Source organism: Phlebotomus argentipes, unplaced genomic scaffold (assembly GCF_947086385.1).
Source record: "Phlebotomus argentipes unplaced genomic scaffold, Phlebotomus argentipes genome assembly scaffold_4, whole genome shotgun sequence".
Lineage (NCBI taxonomy): Eukaryota > Metazoa > Arthropoda > Insecta > Diptera > Psychodidae > Phlebotomus > Phlebotomus argentipes.
The window spans coordinates 9492136-9513111 of NW_026776174.1; the positions used below are offsets into that span (position 1 = coordinate 9492136).

Genomic DNA, 20976 nt, shown 5'->3' on the forward strand with positions numbered 1-20976 from the left:
CTCTGGTGGAAACATCAGTACTCAGAGCTCTCGTGACTTCTGGGGTAAGGCTTGGAATTTTATATTTTCCTTGAAATATTCGCGAAGTGTCGTACAAGAATTTTACAAATCAAGGTGAACTCAATAGATAATTTGATAATGCCTCGCTTTCCTCTATAGATATCGAAGTGGGTGTCGAGACATTCCGTCAATCTCTTTCCGTTGTGGTTTTCATTTGACGATCAGCTAAATTTCACGAAAATTTCAATACTCTAATCTGTTGTGCTGTCACGACTCAAGTCAGCTGACCCTTGTTTCTTCTGTTCAGTGCATCCCAGAAATTTTCCTCTGCGAAAATGGCCCTCCACTCTGCAATTAAGGGAAAACTGCTGTCAGTTATTGGAGATGAGGTAAAACACTGTGCGCCGCCATTGAAATCACACTGAGAATCCTTCTCTGCTTGCAGGACACTTGTGTGGGATTTCTCCTGGGTGGTGTTGGAGAAATCAACAAGAATCGTCATCCCAACTTCATGGTCGTGGACAAAAGTACGTGAATCTCGATTGGGGATTAACAGAGTGTTGGTATTGATTGAAAAATCCTCTTCCAGACACTTCCGTCAGCGAAATTGAGGACTGCTTCAAGCGGTTCCTGAAGCGCGATGACATTGACATCATCCTCATCAACCAGAACCTGGCTGAGCTCATCCGTCATGTGATTGACCAGCACACGGCTCCTCTGCCGGCCGTTCTGGAGATTCCCTCGAAGGATCACCCCTACGATGCGTCCAAGGACTCCATTCTGCGTCGCGCCAAGGGCATGTTCAATCCGGACGACCTGGTGGCCCCGAGCAGAGGCTAATTGGTCGCACATCAGTTCTCCAAAATCATTTCCCGTGTAATACACGAAATCTTGAGGTATTATTGAATTGCATATTGCTTAGAAGTTGATGTAAAAATGATGTGTTGAATAAAAGTCAGTTCCCAGGAAGAAGGGATTATCCCATAAGTTTTCTCATAATCATTTATTGATTCAAAATACCTTCTGATTTACATAATTGATTATATATTTCGTTGAAAATGATAAAACAATAGTGGCTCAGTGGTATAACAATACATTTTACATTTTATGAACACCAGTCTGGCTAAATGGGACCGAAAGAGGGAAGGAAACGATAGACCTCATCGTCAATTTACATTTACATAAATCGTCTGTTCCATTGCCATTTGTCCTGTCTGCACACCAATTCCGCCCGGCTAGACACATCACAAGTGCCCATGGAACCTACGAAATTTCAATTGTAATTGAATTTATGGGTGACCATCGCCAAAGATTTCTCTAACTTGGAGTAAGATTATACCATAGATTTTATCAGAACTCTCAACATGTGATAACAGAAGTATCTTATGTACAGTTTAGGGGCAGAATCTCATGTGTACAGACTCTATTTACAATTTAAATCTTCATGAGGGGAATGAGGAAAATGGGGGTGCATTTTTATGTTATGTGGAATAATTTTCTACTTTTTGCCTCCGAGAGGTTCTCCATGTCTCTATCGATTAGTATTTTGACTATTATAGTGCATTAGGACATAGAAATTCATGTGAATATTCAGGAATCTTATCAGGCATTCTGTATCTCTGCTCTGCCCCTGCGAATGGGAGCAGAAAAGCACAACAATCAATTGATTTTCTCCAACATTTTGCCACACAGCTAAGCTCGTTTCGAAGGATGTCTTGAACGTCAATCGAGGGACAGAGCATAACATCTCGCAAACAGCCCGAGCCTCATTGCTCTCTCTCTCTCTCTGGGGAACTTTCTGCTTGCAAATTCACGAAAAAGATAATTTATGAGTAGAGTGAAAAGTCGAAAAGTATCAATGATGAAGGAAACACAAGTTATAGATAGATTAGTATAGCTATCGTAAGAGTTTCTATCATAAGTCGTTAGTTTTCCACCTGATCAACTACGCCAAGTGTCGATCGTGCGTAACACTAAAAGAATTTTCCGATATATCTACCATCTAATTCCAATAGATTTTCTGCAAATGTCCTTCCACCTTGTTTTCTTTTCAAAAAATATGAACTTTTTTTTGGTGTACTAAAATACGGTTTTTTTTGCCTTCTTTGCTCTTCTCTGTTTTCCGCCACTCATGTACTTGTTAGATAATCCTCTTAATGATTAATGTTAACTTTCTAGTCATATTTCATGTGTTTTTTTTCTTTTATCTTCATTTGAAATTCTTTGGTTAAAACTATTTTCTCCTTCACATCTTGGTATTTTATGAGTTACAAATACTGTCTTTCTTTAATGGCAGTTAATGTTCTACTAAAAATTTTACATTTAACTATTTGCTAAACGCTCCATTGTGCGTTTCCTTTTATATTTAATACTCCTTACACGGTTGAAATTCAATTTGGTATATATGTAATGTTTGTTTCTCATCCTTCTTTTATATTGTTGCGTAATTCTGCCAACCAACACTCGACTTCTACTGATACTGTTGTCATCTATTCTCTGTATTTTTTTCTACTCTTTAATACTCGTATTTCATTTTACGTTAATTGCTGGGGGATTACATATGTCAATTACTCATCTTTTACATAGTTTTAGAATTATAACGCTCCAAATCTTGTGGCAAATTAGCTCATTGAATTTGGGAGAAAGTATAAATTCAATTATACTCTTATTAACAATTCTAATGTGATTTCTTTTCATATTGGGCTTTCCTGTAGTTACAAATATTCTGTTTTTTTGTCACAAAATATATATATATGGAATATTTTGGGAGGAATATGAAAGAAATCCCTACCGTGGACTCTTCTAATGGTTAAATAATACAACTTCTTGACTATAGATATATATTTTTTTCCTTTGATTTTCTTTATGAATGTTTATGAGCTTGCTTTCATCAGCTTTCTCCTCTTTTTTTCTCCTACTCAAATCGAATTGCAAAACTACTTTTCTACGTGACGTAATTTCGATATTCCATAATAATTATATGGTGGCTAAATTATTTGACTGTGTGATTTTGATAAATGAGACTTGCTTAAATGTGGTGTCTTTTTGTCACTTTTCAAGAAAGATTATTGTCCTGTTATTTGCTAAAAGTTCATTCCATCTATTACAATTATATTACTATGGGCTGTATTGGTACGATGAAACTCAGTCATAAAAGGTAATTTATACATAAATTGTTGCCATTTCTGGCTCTTTAGAACCCGTACAATGAGAAATTGGACATTTCCGTCTATAGAATTGCTCACAACAGTGTTGTGTGTGCCGCTGCTGTTTTTTTTCTGGCTTTTCCAGGTGTTCCTTGTCAAGATACAGGCACTAATTCCAATGCACAATACTGAAAATAGGAGCCAGGGGACTTAGCATGACGCCCGCGAATTGCTATTGCGGCGGACATCGCACCACCGTTGTTGTGGCAAACTCGGAGAACTTCTTATCAATGGGGATGCGGTCGTCATAGAGCGTGGGGGCTTGCAGAATAATTGCGGCAGTGCCAACTAGCACGGCCAGGGTGAATATCCAGAGAAAGAGTCGATCTAGCACCATTGCAACGTACTTCCAGTCCTCCTTCACCTGTGCGCCGCAGAGACAAAGAGAGCACATGCATGAATCGTATGAATGGAAATTGGTGAAAATGATATGGAGTGTTGGTGTTTAGCATAGCATATATCATAACATAGTGGGCGTATGTGCATAAGTGTATCCAATTCAATTTCAGTAAAATAGCTGAAATGTAACACTGATCATAATATATTGAAATCAACCTCGCTCTGCCATATTATTACCGATAAATTTCTGCATTATTTACCCTTTACTGAGAGTGATAAATTATGGGAAAGATCTGACCTTTGTGGAGTCCTCAAGCATCTTCGTGTGCTCGGCTATAAATCGCACGTAAAAGCAGCTCTTATGCATGTCCTGAGGACAGTGTCCGTGAGAGAAGCCCGGATTGGGTATAATTGGGCTCTTTATTGTGGTGGCACCCTCATCCAGGTCCGCCTCGCACGACAGATCCTCCGACTCCGAGTGGGGCACCGTGACTGGGCCATGAATCTGGCAACTGCCGCCGAAAGGACCCGTGCCGGTGAGGCTGCAAAGGGAGCGAGATTGTTGTAAAGTGGAGTCAACAATATACCTTCGGTGGTTTTTCACCCGCTCATGCATTATTAACCGGAATACTTAATTTTGCGGGCATTTACCTCGACGGGGACATGTCCTCCTTGGAGGGCGACCTGCTCATTCGTGCTATTTGATCCAAATTCGATGTTGAATAGTAGGGATAGAAGGAGATGTGTGGATCCCGGAGCAAGTGCTTCCTGCATTATTAACAAAGGGTGTGTCGTAGAAAAGATATTTTTTAGCACATGGAGAAAAAGTGGCCAGGATAATTGAATTTATTCAACGAATTTGCCCATATTACCTGTATTTCGACTCAAAGCTGTACTGGGGCCGACGCATAAAGAGTACTCGGGGCAGGATTTGGATGAAAACGAAATTAACCCATGGCGCCATTCGATGGGTTTGTGGTGATCGGAAATGCACGTTGAGTACAACCACAGTGACACATATGCTGAGGGAGAATATTACATTTTATTAATTAAAACCGGAGTTGAGCGAGTTGAGTTCATGTCAGAAAGTTAGTACTCATTTACACTGGGGAGCAAGAGTGCTGCACTACGTACAAGTCTAAGTAGCACAAATTGACTCCTGGCGCCAATAAGACCACAATAATTTTACACTGGTTTTGAAAATTCTGGTTATTTTCAATTATGCTCAAACTCATTCATATTTCTACAATCAAAAAAGTTGCTAATGAAAATTGTAACTTTTTTGCGAATAAACAATGGCAGTCGACCTGCGGAATTGAGATATATACAATTATTTTTCTTTATTGGGACCAAAATTACACAAATTTCTGCACGGCAGTGTGCTTCCCTTGCACACCACCCATCACATCCCTGTTTAATATTTGAACAATATCGCAGAGTGTGAAAATGCTATCGTGCGGCATTTATTTGCACTCGCATTCAGTATTCGATGGAACATAATATATGTACACCCATATAATGTACTATATGTGATGCTAGAATTTCAAGTTGAGCCTTTGATTCGCGCGAAGTGTACCTCATATCAATCTTCGCTATTGTTTCCGAATTAAGTTCCACAATAAGCGAGCGTTTGGATATTATATGCGTGTGCTGTGTATAAACAAGCCTCTCGTAGGGCTCTTGTGGCTCAGAAAGGCAGTCAATTAAATTTTCTTTCCCTCACCGAAGTGTAGTTGGAAGGATTCAGGGATTATTGCTCTCTGCTCCCCGTACATATTTTGTTCATTAATATAAATTATCGCAAGATGAAGTTTACTCAAACCGCAGACTCTTGGCACAAAAGTGCCTGTAGTTGCGGGGATTCGCCATGAATAGGGGGGAGAAGAGGAATTGAAATGAGGGTGCGGGAGAGCGGAAGGCACGGAATTAAATGGCAATTAATGCGGTGAGCCATTGGTTTGAGTTTATTTTAATTAAAAGACTCCAATATATCAACTCACCTTATTGATACTAATATCATGGCGAAAATGAGATATTTCCCGAGGAGCGGCACTACCAGGGATGTTGGCGGTATTATCTCGACGACCAGTAGAAAGAACACATGGAGACTAATGAGAATTGATATGGAGAGCGTAACCTGCAATTTGAGGAGGTGTTGATGCACCGACGTTGGCTCAATTATAAATATTTGCACGCCAAATATTTTACCTTTTCACCACTGTCCGATGGCAAGTAAAATGTTAATACTGTGAGGAATGAGATGCCCATGCAGGGAATGATTATGTTGACTGTGTAGAACAACGTTTTTCGCCGCATTGTTATGTTGAACGTTATGTCCAAGTACGGCTCGTCACAGCATGTGTAGAATTTTTCATTTCTACAGAGGGGCAAGAGTATTTGACTTTTTATCCGCTTGCCAACATAGCATTAATAATCAAATTGATATGTACAAGGGGTGGAGCACCGTTTTATGCTCTTTTTACATTCAGTGCTTTAGTTATTTTTTTCTGCATTGCTAACCCTCGGCTGGGATGAACGCTTTGGGGGCGGACAGAGAGAAAGAGAGACAGTCTGCAAAACAATTTAAAGCTACTCTACTCGACAACTCACATTTTTTACGCTCAACAAAACACATCAGAACTGATTTAGATGAATTCCTTCTCTGTCACGACATTCCTTCTTGACTGGGGTGATTAGAAAATGATTGGAGCATTAATTGAAATTCCCCATGATAAATGGAAAAAGTATAATGAGCAGTTGTCGAATTAGATATAAAATTCAACTAGGATGCCGCAAAAGAGAGGAAGAGAGAAAAGTTGGTTTCAACGTTAATGAGGCGGAAAGAACAAATTTCCTATCACTGTGTGCATTTTATAGTGCTCGTTGCGGTTCTCTGACTACTCTAAAGTCTTCCTCAAAGAATTTCTATGTCTGAACTTTATACTGAAATGATGAATTTTTCATTTTATTCGACCACACTTTGAAAAATTTATCAAAAATTCTTGCAAGCATTTTAGAAAGCAATAACACAGTGAAATTCAACAAATTGAATTTAACGTTAACAGATATTAAACCAGCCACCATATGTGTTCAAAATTCTATATCATGGCACAGATACATAAATTCACAATAGAATAACTCTCTCATTAATTGAGCAAATAACAAAGGATTTTCTCATTACCGCTTTTAAAATATATGTACATATTTGTATTAAATAACCCAATATTTAGAAAGACTTTCTCCCAGAAACGCGACTTTCGCTTACTGAGAGTTCGAATGCAGCACACAAACAGAAATAATTTCACACATCCTCTTTAAGGAGCTCTTTGGCGGAATTCCCGACTGTGGTAATTTCTGAACAATAGGGGGGCGGCATTGAGTGCGTGTGACAATGGGGTAAATGTGTAAACAGAGAACATATACCTAACAGCTGGCACTTCGAGAATGTCCCACTCCACCGACATATAGAATTCTGATAGATCCACCCCAACATCAACAATATTGCTGCCAGATTGCTCGTCCATGTGTCGCAGATCCACCTGTCCGCACGGATAATATGTTGTGGATGCATGTTATGGGTTAAGAAGGCAATTCATTAAGTACGCCAAAGCGAAACGTATCATCACGTAATTTGGAGGAACAATTAGATGTGTGACTATTGAAGCATTCTGTGTCGAATGTGAAGGGGAAAAAGTGAGAGTGGATTTCACAGGTATTATTTAATGTTTGGTTCAATGTGTCATGATAGACATGATATGGAATCAATGTTGACGGGCGTTTGAGAACGATAAGCATTTTTGGCATGCATGCAAAATGATTTGGATTTGAGTGCAATTTGCAAGAGACTGCAATTATTTTCGACACAATTTTGCTCAAAACAACGTATAAAAGGAAAAATTCAGAGTCTCTGTTTGGTTGGCTTGTTTTCTTGTATAAACTAGCATCAGTTAAGAATGACTTTTTTGGCCACAAATGCATTTCTATGCTGCTTTCGATTACACATTTAGTTCAATCATCATTCAAATTGATAAACACCATAAAAGGATTTGGGTTCAGATTCAGAGAGAGAGAGAGAGAGAAAGAGAGAGATATAGAGTGAGAGATGTAGAGCAATTCATAGTGGGATTACGAGGTTCAATTTCATTTAACAGCGCTTTGTATATCAAAAGAGACAGAGATAGAGTGTAACTATCAAAATCATATCAGTAAGTGGAGAATTAAATGAAAATAATAATAGTTTCGCAACGATAACAACACTATATCCACCGATCCAAAGGCCTGAAATAACACCGACATATAGAGTCAAATGAGCTTCTTCATTTATCAATACAAAATCTGTAAATGTGGATTAGCAACAAACATTTATCCAAACGTTCTCTTCTCAGTCGAAAATTGACAATTTGATAGTGTTGCAGAGTCACAGTGAAAGTTTCACAACAGAAGGGAAATATTTACTCTGTCTAGAAAAAGTAACAATGATATTTTTCTTTAATGTAAGGAAACATTGACATGATCAAAAATAATAATAATAATGTGAAAGAATCTAAGGTTTAATATCCTCAATGTGAATGCCACTTGCGATTATTGAATGGTTTTATACGAAATCAACACATCAATGGCACAATTACGACTTTCGGTTCAAAGAAGTACAACTCAGAGTGATCAAGAGGTTGCAGTAAATCCTATAAACTCCCATTTAAATGTAACTTTAGATCAACTAGAATGATGGTCTTTTCTTCAGTGTTTCCTCAAGAAGGCTTTTAATTGCTACAGGATTAAATCTCATAGTACATTCCAGGCGATACGGCATTCACGCAAATACAGAGCGTCTCATTCACAGCGCAAGCGAATGAGGGCTAAATCTAATGTTCCGTTTAATTCATGAGAGTCACAATGCAGGAACACAAAATCTGCACTCTTCTAATTAACAAAATAATAAATGGTTAACGCATTACTCTCGTCAATCTTCTAATTACGAGTGGTTGATTCTATATATCCTAACGTCATTACACTGAATGCATTTGAAGTAGAAAAAAATGTTTGTACAATTTAACGCATCATAACTTCCATCTGCAATTATGTCACAAGAACAACGTGTATTGTAATTTGGCTAAAAAAGAGAGAATCATGCAAACTCTGTGGCGCATAGAAGTGAACATATTGGTTTATTGATACAGCTAAAAAATTGCTCCCTGAAGTTTGGAAAAGGTATAAAATAAGTCCAATTGATTTTTTGCATGTTGGTCATCAAAAAAGATATTGAACGTAAATGTTAAGTGAGGGATAGAATAATTAAAATGAATACATATTTATATGTATTTTACATAATTATTATTAATTCAGTTGTTTAATGGAATTTACACATAAAATGAAGGTGAATGTATTTACACAAGAGCTTCATGAATTTGTGAGATTCCAAATTTATTTTACACAATTAATTATAATTCAGTGTCAATGGGATGGAAAGTATATGTACAACACAAAGAGGGTGTTTAAGAATAAATCTCTCTCAAAGACCAAGCAATTTTCGAGACGTTTAGAATGATTTATGTACAGTAAATGTGAAAATAGTTGAGGTGCGAGCAAGTTACGATATACAAGAAATATTCATATAGAGAAGAGTCTGAGACACTTGAAAACATGCAACTTGCATATGAGGCAAATTCACAAAAGTTCACCAAAGAAAGTGTGTGTGTATATATTTTTTTTAATTAAATTTTTGAGAAATGAACAGAAATTATGACAATGAAGTGGGCATTTAGAAGAGTTGTAGGTTTTACTGCGTTTTGCCTTCATTTTATTTACAGGGAATTTTAGTGAAGATCGTTTTTCTGTCTATTATTTATTATACCATCGGCTTTTAACAATTATTATTATTATTATTATTATTTTTGGTTTTAAAAATTGTTGTACACAAAAATCAGATACAAATAAAAAATGTGGTGGAGATTAAAGAAAATCGGACAGGAATTCGTTTTGGTTCTCAAAAATCTTTGTAAAATACATTTGCATTTGAAAAAATATAATCATAAATATATCGAGAGATTAAAAAACATTTGTTATAAAAAACGGTCAATATGAGAGCAAAAAGTTGTAGAGATTTTATACCTTTCCCATTTTAATATTCCATTCACAGTCCAAAAGTGCTGGTATTTTGGGAGGAATTCATATTTTTTGTATTATTGTCCTGGACTAAAATTACATATTCTGTTTTATAAATTCTCTTCAAACACTATTTTGTGAAATGCGTTTTTTTTTTTGCTTTGTAGAAAACAATAAGGAAAACAAGAAAGAAGAGAGAGAGAAAATTTCCAATAATATAATACTCTTCGCTCTTTTCAGCTTTGTTGGAAAAGTTGTTGATGCAACTAAATAGTCATTCAATATTCAAAACATCCGGTTAAGCACCAAAATTCTATTAAATAACCTTCAACTCTATTCACGGCAATCCATCAAGTTCCATTGCAACAAATGGGCAGCACGCACATTTAATAGAATTTGGGTGTGCTTTTGCTCTTAACGACCACTTATTCAGGCTCACCTCTAGGATAACAACACAAAAAACAGTTCATTATCGCCAAAATTTACATCTATGTATATATGTATATATCTTTGGTCAGGACAAGAAGTTGTTCTTTTGGTCAATCAATGATTAAGAGCAGATAATATAAAAAAGTTCTTTAGCCAGTGAATCTCACTTTTACGGATAAAAAAGTAAAACGACTTACAAAAAAGTTGTTGCAATTTAAAATTCTTCTAATTGCTTTCCAAAAATCATTACTATATTGAGTCAAAAAGGAAAACCAAATGTACAGAAAATTCTTGGTAGTGAAATAGGAAAAAATGTACATAACACATAGAGGTCCCCGAATATTGCGTGGTTCAATTTTGTGTGTGTGAGAGAGAGAGAGAGAGAGCCTTTCTTTTGCAAACATTTTTTCCCATTTCTTCAACGGCTTGCTTGACAATATCACAAGTGTTTCGTTCTAAAAACCAAACGGAAAAACTGATAAAATTCGCAAAAATCTCAAAACATTCCGGTTTATGTAATAAGGCAAATGGTTATTGGCATCAATTTTGTGAATAGTGTCTTATTTCTTGCACCTTGAAGCCATCATATGTCCAACTTCCCAACTTTAACACACACGTTTGGACGTCATATGGGAAATATTCAACATCTATGGAACAGGACGATTTGTATACCGCTGGTGGTTGCCATATAACAAGGCCCGTGTGGTAAACTGTCGCTTTGGTCATTAAAGTTACTTCGTAGTGGCCGTCTGCGCTGTAAACAAACAACATTTGGTGGGAAATGATCATTAATTTCTTCACTCTTTTGTGGGGCTTATAGGCATTTTGCCGTATGTTGGGTTGTGGGTGGGAAAGGATGATATTTTACTCAAGTTGACAAGAACAGGGATCAAAATACACGTTGCGAACAAATATAGATAAAAAAAAGAAGTGGAGTGACAAAACAGTCCATGAGGAAAACCACTCAAAACATCCTCCTCCTGTCACCAATGATGAGGATCTCGTCCTTTCTGCCGTAACTATAAATCACATTGCCCAGGATGTTGCCCCGCTGACTTCCTCCTGTTTTGTTACCATTTGTTACTCAGCGTCTCCGTGCGATAAATTCAATTTTCGACGATGATTTTTAAAAACTGACCACGCCGTGGTCCCGTCCAAATGCCCGATCTATCCAGTGAGCCACAAACTCAATTCCATATTTCTCTTATGGTGCGAATATTCAATGCAAATTGAGTGAATTCATTTCCGCCAATTCCTCATAGATCGCACGTCACTTTAACGTTGCATAACACCGAAGCCTGTTGAGGATTTTATTGGCCATAAAGAATATCTAATGAAGACAGAACAGACACATGGACGAGGCCACAGGGTGAGATGGCACAAATCCTGGTGAAAGAAATCATTATTAATTTACACGTTTCTGCAGAGTAATAATTGTAAATTCATGTCCACCTTATGGAGTTGTGCAATTGTTGGGCGGTTGCCATTAGTGAACTGAAAATGTGATCTCTGAGCAATAAAAGTGCGGGGAAAATTCCCTACAAAACGCCACATACACATAACTCTAGCAAAACCCTCTTCATTTATCATTAAGGATGTCTCTCCTGAGGTTCGTACAGCGATCTCACATATGGGGTGTGAGAATGTGGGGGGCAGACAAAAGGTAGCGAGGCAAGTGTGTACTGTATAGTCTCCTGATTAAATACATTAGTGAAATTGTAGTGAATTAACTTTCTCGTGTCTCTATTATTATTTCATCGTTTCATTCCATTAATCCCTCACACTCACCATTTACCCTTTCCCTGCCCTCCCCATTCCACTCGCGCACCACTAATTTAGTCCCTAAGTGGCGTTTTGCGGGAGTATATATTGTGTTATAATTGTAGAAAAATTATTATTACACCAAGCCCTCATATTAACAAGTCTCAGTTGGAAAATCAGAGCAAAGCACCGTGGAAGATGGTGTTTGTCTCCTGCAAATGAAGACGAAATATTATTTCCGGCATCGTCTTCCGAGTTTTGGGCACCACGTGAGGAGTCACGATTTATTGTCATCAACAATCGCACCCCAGATAAATACGTCCTAAACTAAAATATTACATTTTTCCCGTGTGTTTCTCTCGGCAACCTCGACAACTGTGCTGGGCTGTGATGAGGTACATAGAGCAGCTTCTTCACCTTATCTTCTGATATAAGTCACCGAAGAAAAAAAATATGTACAATATACCTACTTAGGCGGGAGATAATGTATTTCAGAGTAGTATCTTGCGTTAATGGTATGTAGTCAAATTTCATATTGATTTTCCATGCATGTAGCACATCAATATTGAAGCTGAGATACTTCAATATTAAATTGTTTGTGGGAAATGTCTCCTTTGCCCTCTTCTCCACTTTGCATTGTCTGCGTGTGACTATTTACAAGATGAGTCAAAAGAGAGGGTGTGAGAGAGAGAGAAAGAGAGAAAAGCAAAGAAAATTGAGCAGACGAAACGTTGCATATTTTGCAAAATAACTCAACCAAAGTCAATAACATGATATATTCATTTTGTTGGTCGGGTATGGAGATCAAGATAAAGCTCAGTAATATATTCATAGTCAAATATTCGCATGAGCATCCCTAAAATATACACTCTAATTTCGAAAATGTGTCATGGTATCTTGAGCAGTAGAACAAGTTTAAATTTGACGCTATATGTATCAAATATCGCGGGATAAATTTAATACATTTTCCCGACAATAAACTCTTAATGACTTTAGGTTTAGGTAAATAGACAAGAGAGGAAGGGTGACTTTAACCCGAGCAAGGCAATGGCGCAATTTCACACTCTCATCCAAAATGTCCCTTTCAAATGCGTGTGAAATGGCAAAGAGACAGAGAAAGTGAAGCTTAAGAGTAACATTTGAGACAACAACCAAATAAAAATTCTTAGCAATAAATTGCTTCAATCCAAAGACGATGAGGTGTTGGTATGAGAAGTGGAATGTGCTGTCGTGTTCATAAAATATACAATTTTGAGAATAGTCGCGAATTTTTCATCTTTTTTTTCATATAATATATATTTTATCTGGTGATGTGCATAAATTTGTCGCGAAAGAGTGTGATTTGTTGGAAATATGGCTGAAGCATAGAAAGACAGAACATACCTTAAACCCATCATAAGTCCAGCTGCCGAATTTTAAAACACACGTTTGTTCATCAAAGGGAAAGTATTCGACGTCAATTTCGCAAGAAGACTTGTAAATTGCGGGTGGTTTCCATTCAACTAAACCCTCTGAATAAATTGTCGCTTTTGTTGCTAAAGTCACCTCGAAATTTCCATCCGCACTGTGATTTTCATTATTATAAATGTTTCTCATTATTTCATGGTTGTATACATACTATAACATTTTATCTTATGCTATATGTACACTAAAGTTAAACATACAATTATTATAATAAATTTCAGAAAATTTACAAGTACACGAGGATGAGTGTTTTTGCTTGATGCAACAGTGAGTAATCATGGTCTATGTTCTGGAGAAATTTTAAAATGATATAAAGTTGGGGAGGAAAAAAATTTCAAGTAGCAGAATGTATTATGATAAGCATTCCTGAGTTTTATCACGCACTTTATGTGAGTACATGAAGCATTATTTTCTAACGACAGTACATCACTAATTGGCTGCTGGCATGAACCGAAATACCCTGGTGTTAATCACCTTCAAGTGCTGGCATTAATTTTACTTGCCTATATAAGCAGTATTATGTTGGAACATGAGAGGAATATTTTGCATATTATCATCAATCCACTTAAGGTTGCAATTATTTCTTCCGCCAGACCATCTCTACCCCAAAACTCCTCAGCAACTGGGACAAAAGTGTAATTTCACAATTGAGTGCATTCAATCTTCCCATATATGTAGATGGTGGGAAGTAATTGTTGCCACCTCTTAGCGCCGGACACTTGGGAATGCCATAAAATTCCGAAACGACCCCAACAATTCAACCTCCTCCGCCCAAAGGGACTTTTCTTATATCCAATTGGGAATCAATTTAATTTTCCAGTCACTGTGAACTTTCGCTGCATCAATACAGCATGACCTTGTCTGCTATTCACTCCCTAATATATTCTCGTTTTAATTGCATGACGGGTGGTTTGGAGAGATTTTGCGAGCGGAGGCCCCGCGTGAATGAATGGCTGCAGATTCATTTTCATCTGAACAATACCCGGGGGAAAAGGGGAGGGAAAGAGGAGGAAAAAATCGATGGTGTTTTATCTTTTGCGATTGGATTTTCTCCAGTATTGCTGAAGATATGCACATGTATAGTGGATGGTGTGGTATCTGAGAATGGGCCATTTCAGGATATCATCACTATTCGACCAATGCCACGGCACTATACAGCGCCAAATAGATATGCCACACACTCCTTCTATATTATCGTCTATATGCATGGATTTCAAACAAACGACCCACAATTGGAGACATCGTTTTTCTCAATTGAAGCGCACATAAATTATATTATGTCTTTGTTTGCCCGTGACAGAGTCTGTGTGGCAACTATGCGTGCAAATAAAGGGGATGTAGATAGAGAAATTGAGATGCGCGAAAAACATTCTGCTACTCTCTATGATCAAAAAGTTAATATCGGCAAAAATAGGAGGTTGAGCTGAGGAGGGGCTTTGGGAAAAATGTAAGAAGTTACAACAGAAAGTGAAGCAAGAAATACAAGCAACTTGAGAGTAGTTTTTTTTCTCGCATTCCTCTCAAGTTTTCGCCTGTATTTCTTGGCTTGTAAGCATCTTCTGGAAAAATATGAATCATCTCTGCCTTTAAACCATTCTGCCATATATCAAACAGTTCTGGGAGATAAGAATAGTATGTGATGGTTAGAAATTTTCGCTCGCCACGCATAGCGCTGGTACTTACTTATTGTAGAGGACAATGTCTGGACGCCAAATGTGATCTGACGGGACGTGAAGCATTTGGACTCCACCGTACTCTTTAGGCTCCCATCGCAATTTGTAGTCGTACCACGACTGTCGAAGAGATTTTTCAACAAAAGGAAAATATCATTTCAGAGCTCTCCACAAAGTTACACACTGTCCTGAGGTGGACAATAATATTAATATATTGACACAAGTGCTTGATTTATAAAGTGTCGAACTCCTTATAAATGGGACGTTGACAGTGGACAAGTCCACCGGGAGGCATGTCAGATGTTTGCTGAAAAGGCTTTACCTGTCGACATTCACTTGGTATAAGTCACGCATTGGGAGCAGGATACATGTACAGTCTATTCACCTAGCCACTGACAAACACCACAAAATAACTGCCAACTCACCTGCTCCACCCACAGATTTGTCGTCATGATTTGATTCTTTAAATTCTGCAAAACACACAATGGACAATGAAAATGTTATCAGTTTAAAGTTTCTGCCATTTCTCGTCACTGCAAAATGGAACATTTTCGCCGCTGGGTGCTCAAATGAGTGGACAGAATTAAATATAAACCATTTACTCTAACTTCCGGGCATTGCTTTTCCTGCCTGTTAAATTGTCACATCGCATTTTGGTGATATTCATCACACAGACGAATAGGATGTCTAACCAGTAATACATCATCTCATGATTTTTCCTCAATAAACAGTGAGGAACGAAAAGAATACAAAGAAAGTGACATTACAAATGTGTCTTTGAATCCAATTTAAATAAAAAAAGTAGTATAAAAGGAGATTTTTCTTGCAATTTAAATTTGTCTAATATAAAAGACATTCTATAGTTGAACAACACTTCCTCCTCACTGTTTATTATGATCATGTCAGAACGAGGAACAATTCTGATGTCCTTAAAGCATGTCATTGTCAATTTTGTAACGTTTCAGCCAGTTTTCAGACCAACGATGATGAAGGGAAGAAAGTGAATTTTGCTGTTTGGCTCCCATTCAACTGTTCGTCATTGTAGGAAATGCGAGCAGTTTATATTCAAACAAGCGAAACAAATCGGTCTGACCCCAAAACAAAGCCATCTTACAAAATTTTCTAATTTTTTCCACTTAGCAGAACTACCTTCTTTGCAGCAAAATCGGGAAAGAACCGCTGTTGGTGTGGGTTTAAAGTATGGGGGAGAGAATGGGCATTTTTCTTCGCAACTTTCCGCGTTAAAAGACGTTATGTAAGAGTGAGGAGAACTATTTTGATGCAGAGCATACGGGAGGGAATTTATAAACAAACTTTTCTCTTCATTCCACGTGTTTTTTTCTCCAATATTAATATTGCTACTTTCATCCGCTATATGGCTAGATTTATTTCGTCCTGCTTTTATTGAGCATATCCAGCGCGGGTGTCTAAATGAGGTATATTTTATGGCACAGCTGTAGCCATAGTATTTGATAAGATTCCACTAATTACACATTTAATGGCACCACTGGCAATAATAATTTTGTCAATTCAGGACTGATATTAGTATTGAATACGTTGTAATGCAATAAACTGATTTATCCGCTTAGCGATGATCAGAGCCAAGGTTTTATTTTCAACTTCAAATCTAATGCAATTTTGAACACATACAGGAACGTATTCCAGTATATTGGCGCATTTTCATCATTTTTATTCTTCTCGCCCACTGTGTATAGAAACGATATTGATGGCACAAAATAAGCTGTCAATTTTGAGGAGATACATACATTCCTCCTCCTTACACTGATAGCTCTCCGACAGTAAAACCCCAGTGTGGAAAACAGTACAATAGAACGGAAAATGCTGAAGCATTTGATATTTTAAAATACTACCCATCACTATGTACTCACTTCTTATATAATATATCGTGCACATCTACCCAATTATGAGGGTATTAAGAGATATTTTTTGTAGTTCACAAACAAAATAAAAAAAAAATTGTTTGATAAGGAAACATTTTCATTGCGGGGGAGAGAAAGTTTGCTAATTAAAAAAGAATCTCATCTCCAGTCAGTAATCTTGTCAGTCATCGGGGGGATGCCACCGTACAGCTCATTTAATCACCTTTCAGCCCTCAATATCTATTGCTATACGGCATTTGCCGTCCTGTGCTTTCTGTATGTTTGGACGTAATATTAAATTTCCTATGAAATGTTTTAAAATGGACGGCCAGGACACAGATAGACACCCGCTGACGAAGGCCACAGACGACAAAAAGGACAGTGAAAATTGTATTAAGCGAATATGGCACGTTATGTACTTACCACATCAATCAACTGGGACAATTTGAGCTTGATGCACACCTTCAGGACGTCAGATGTGTTGACGACTGGTCGCACTAATTTATTGTAATTACTCAGCAAGTCGTCGTAGAGTCGTTTGGCATCAGGATTCCCGGCCACGGCGCCATGCACCACGAGCGCCGACAGGAGCCAGGCTCTCAATGTCTCACCGGTTGTCGGTGGCATTTTCAATTAATTGATTATTACTCCACTCAACAGCGAATCTTGCACTTAAACACTTCTGCACGGCGCTTCAGCATACTTCCACCTAAGGCATTTTGCATGCAAGGGAGACAAATTAGAAATCGCATCGAGGCGTGGAGCATATTTTTCACCCTAACCGAACTATCGTCCTTCAAGCATCTCTCTTAACAGGTTAAAAATCGGATAAACACCCGCAAAGGCAATCGTCAGTATCACAAATGTTAGCATAATGATGAACCCATATTTTCAAATCGTTATAGGCGCAAAACCAAGGGAAGAAATAATTAGTCTAATCAGTATCCGAATATGTCCATCCATAGCTTTGATGAATTTCTCATTTAACGACGGGATCAATATAGCATAATTTACATCTCATTCAGAGTGATTTATCACAAAACAATAGGAAGATATTCGTGCGTATCTCCCTAGACAGAATTTAAAACTCAATTGGCTTCGTCAGGCGGACAAAGGATTTTCTTGTATTTCCAAATGAGTATAATTGTCATTCATTTTTTTTAAGGATACAACATTAACATTTTAAATTCAGTTTATAGAATGACATTGAGAAAATTTATTTGATAATTGAAAATCCCAATATTATAATTACGTTGAGTTAAATTGGAAATGAAATTTACCCGAAAATCCGTTAAAGGCCGCCCTAATAATGTCCCCCCACATAAATCGGTATTGCATTTATGACAATAATAAAACATGTAGTGAAATTTAATGATAAATTTCCATTGTACAGCAAATGTATGAATTACTATCGTTCAACAAATTAATGCAGAAAAGCCATAGACAGGAAATCATGTGTGTGGACTGTAGTGTTGTCACGATAATGCATATAGATGCAAATTTGATAATTTTCAATCAAAATGATGACATTAGGAGAAAACGTTGGCAATTCAGCATGTGTGCTCTAATTTGTGTATGGCGCACAAAATCTTCTCCATCTCGGCAGATGGATTTTTGATTTAACCGAATTGAATGTTGGGCAAATTGTTTGATTTCCCTTGATTGCACGATAGTGTTGAGCTCTCTCCCCATGTCGCTCTCCACATCACTCTCAGCTTCCACAGCCTGACATCTACATCATCACCTACATTTTGGCCAGTACATATGTCAGAGTCAAGTGTTGGTGTGACGAACTGCTGCATTCAAGAAATAACACAAGACTTGTGTGATTCACTGGAAATTCCTTCCGTAGATTGCGCGGCAAAGTGAAGAACACAAGAGACAAGTGTACTATCACAGATAGAAGTGGAGAATGTTAATCATTATTGTGCTGTGCGCACTTCTTGTAATTAACATGATCTTCTTCAGACAACATTATTCCTCTGATAAATCAATTCTGGTTAGACAAGAAGTGAGATAACTGAATTCATTAGCACTATTAACATCTTCCTATAAACTTTTGTAACTATCTGACAGCAGTTGTACAGCGGGTGAAAGACGAGATGGAAGACTTGAGCAATTTTCCTTTATGTGCAGGAGGGACTTGCAATGAGTTTATCATGTGAGAACAATATATTAAACTTGTATATAGTTCAACGAACCAGCTATTGATTTCTTAAGCAATAAATTAACACACTTTCTTCCATTTCTTCCTTAATTTAGGCGTGGAGGGTGTGTGTGTGTGAGTGTGTGCAGAAAGAAGGCTGTGCCGTGGATGCATTGCAAAGCGAGCACTTTGTCTAGAATTCCAATTGGCATTTTCAGAATAGAAGTCTTGAACAACACTCTTGGGGTGTATATAAATAGTTGTACATGTACTCATAGATATTTTCTCTTCCACACGCGCGTAGAGAAGAGAGGTCACACCCCATGAGAGTGTTACGTCTTCAAAAATTCATACTCCTGCCACGGCGTCTTTGCCCGTTTTCGCCCCAAAATAAAAGTGTTAATACCAATTGGATGAAGCCAACAATAAATCATATGAGCCACTCCACATATCGCAACAGCGGGGGACGCTGCAGTTGGGCTGGGAGGCCAGCAAAAATTAGCGTGTCACAACGGAGTTGCACGCCAGAATGTACATTCATAGGGTGGTGTCTCGCTACATATTTATGTTGAGTGTGCAATAATATTTTATTAACACAAAGCCATGACAAATGCATGGCATTAATGTTGAAAGAGCACCTCATTTTTCATTTTACCAATCTCTTGTGTGATTCAAAATAGAAATTGTACCATTTGAAATGTTGCCCTGCGAGATTACATTCGCACCTTCACCTTCAGCTCATATTTATTCTAATCAGTGCCGCGAGGGTGGCTGAAGAAGAATGTTTATGTGTTATATAATCAAATTCACCATCATACAGCACGTAAACTTTCAGAATGAACAATACAATTAGACAAATACAATAATTGTTATGCTGCCTAGGCGGATTCACTCGCGAGAAGAATTTCTATCCTACCAGTGACTTGCTGAAAATTTATTGTGTTTAATTAACCAAAGTCACTGACTGCACGAGAGATTTTCGCAGGAATGTCCCAGTCGGATTATAAATTTTCCCGTTGATGAGCGGAAGTGCTGCTTCCGCCCAAAGTCAAATATAACCGTATATGAGTGAGCTATAACTGATTTTTTACGACCATCCCCAGTGGACACACACATCACGGGAGCAGCAGAAAAAGAAAGTCCTCCCCTATTTTTCGCCCGCAGGGAGAAGGAAATTAATTTGAAAATGGAAAAAAGTGTGATATGGCATTGAATTAAAAGATAGCAATCAAGATGTTGTAGGGAATAGTGGTGGAAAGTAATAAACAAACATTTTTCAACGAGACGTACACACGAGTCGAGAAGAGTTTTCAGAAAATAGAGCACAGTATTTAATTGCAAACGGTGTCTATGTATCCAGACGGGTGGCTGTGTGTCTGTTATCTAAAAATCCACGAAATCCAGCATTACGTAACACTTCTATTACACCCAACGTCATCTTGGTACAAATATTGAGCAGCATATTCATTGCTACATTGTCCACAACGTGAATCGACGGTCACACCACTGATACTCTCAGGCCAGGTTCACTTCTGGCCAGCAATGCCAGCTATATTGAGTCAGTGTGGCAAAGTTGACCAGGTCAAAGGCGCTCAGTGCTGAATCACTCTGATCTGCACACTAAGTGCAAATGAATGTTTGTCCTCTATGCGGACTCGCGCGCCACTGAAGGGGCGGCCAAACAGTCACACCTCACCCGCTGAGAGATATGTTGGGCAGAACGATGCTCTCACAACCGAGTACAACTCCTCACTGACTATCGCGAGTGGAGCAGAGTCAAGCATCCCGACGCGACAGGAAGTGTCTCTCCCACCCCAACCCACAGTGGCCGGGCTTCGTGCAAAACTCGGGCAAAATCCTCCAAATGAGACGTGGAGTTGAGGCAAATCCAATAGCATTAAAAATTAAAAGTACGACCATGTGGTGAAAGGGCCTAATAGTTTTGAAAGTCATAGAAAATTCAGCACGGATTTGCT

The 20976-nt window shown here is 38.0% G+C and overlaps 2 protein-coding genes across 3 annotated transcripts; one reads left to right on the forward strand and one right to left on the reverse strand.

Annotated features, from left to right (window-relative positions):
• Positions 1 to 89: 89 nt before the first annotated feature.
• Positions 90 to 997, forward strand: LOC132258727 (V-type proton ATPase subunit F 1). The gene is made up of 3 exons (XM_059756179.1): positions 90 to 389; positions 446 to 527; positions 590 to 997. Exons 1-3 carry the CDS (start codon positions 336 to 338, stop codon positions 838 to 840), a joined length of 387 nt encoding a protein of 128 aa, XP_059612162.1. The 5' UTR covers positions 90 to 335; the 3' UTR covers positions 841 to 997.
• A 2360-nt stretch (positions 998 to 3357) lies between these two features.
• LOC132258716 (acetylcholine receptor subunit alpha-like) lies at positions 3358 to 20370 on the reverse strand. Of its 2 annotated transcripts, none has more exons than XM_059756159.1 (12): positions 20291 to 20370; positions 17278 to 17563; positions 15400 to 15444; positions 14985 to 15094; positions 10749 to 10830; positions 6969 to 7084; positions 5754 to 5922; positions 5546 to 5682; positions 4418 to 4567; positions 4197 to 4313; positions 3844 to 4087; positions 3358 to 3570 (listed from the first exon to the last, which is right to left on the reverse strand). In XM_059756159.1, exons 2-12 carry the CDS (start codon positions 17479 to 17481, stop codon positions 3379 to 3381), a joined length of 1566 nt encoding a protein of 521 aa, XP_059612142.1. In that variant the 5' UTR covers positions 17482 to 17563; positions 20291 to 20370; the 3' UTR covers positions 3358 to 3378. The 2 variants fall into 2 exon arrangements, with proteins under 2 accessions (XP_059612142.1, XP_059612141.1); XM_059756158.1 differs by lacking the exon at positions 10749 to 10830 and adding an exon at positions 13221 to 13401.
• Positions 20371 to 20976: the final 606 nt, after the last annotated feature.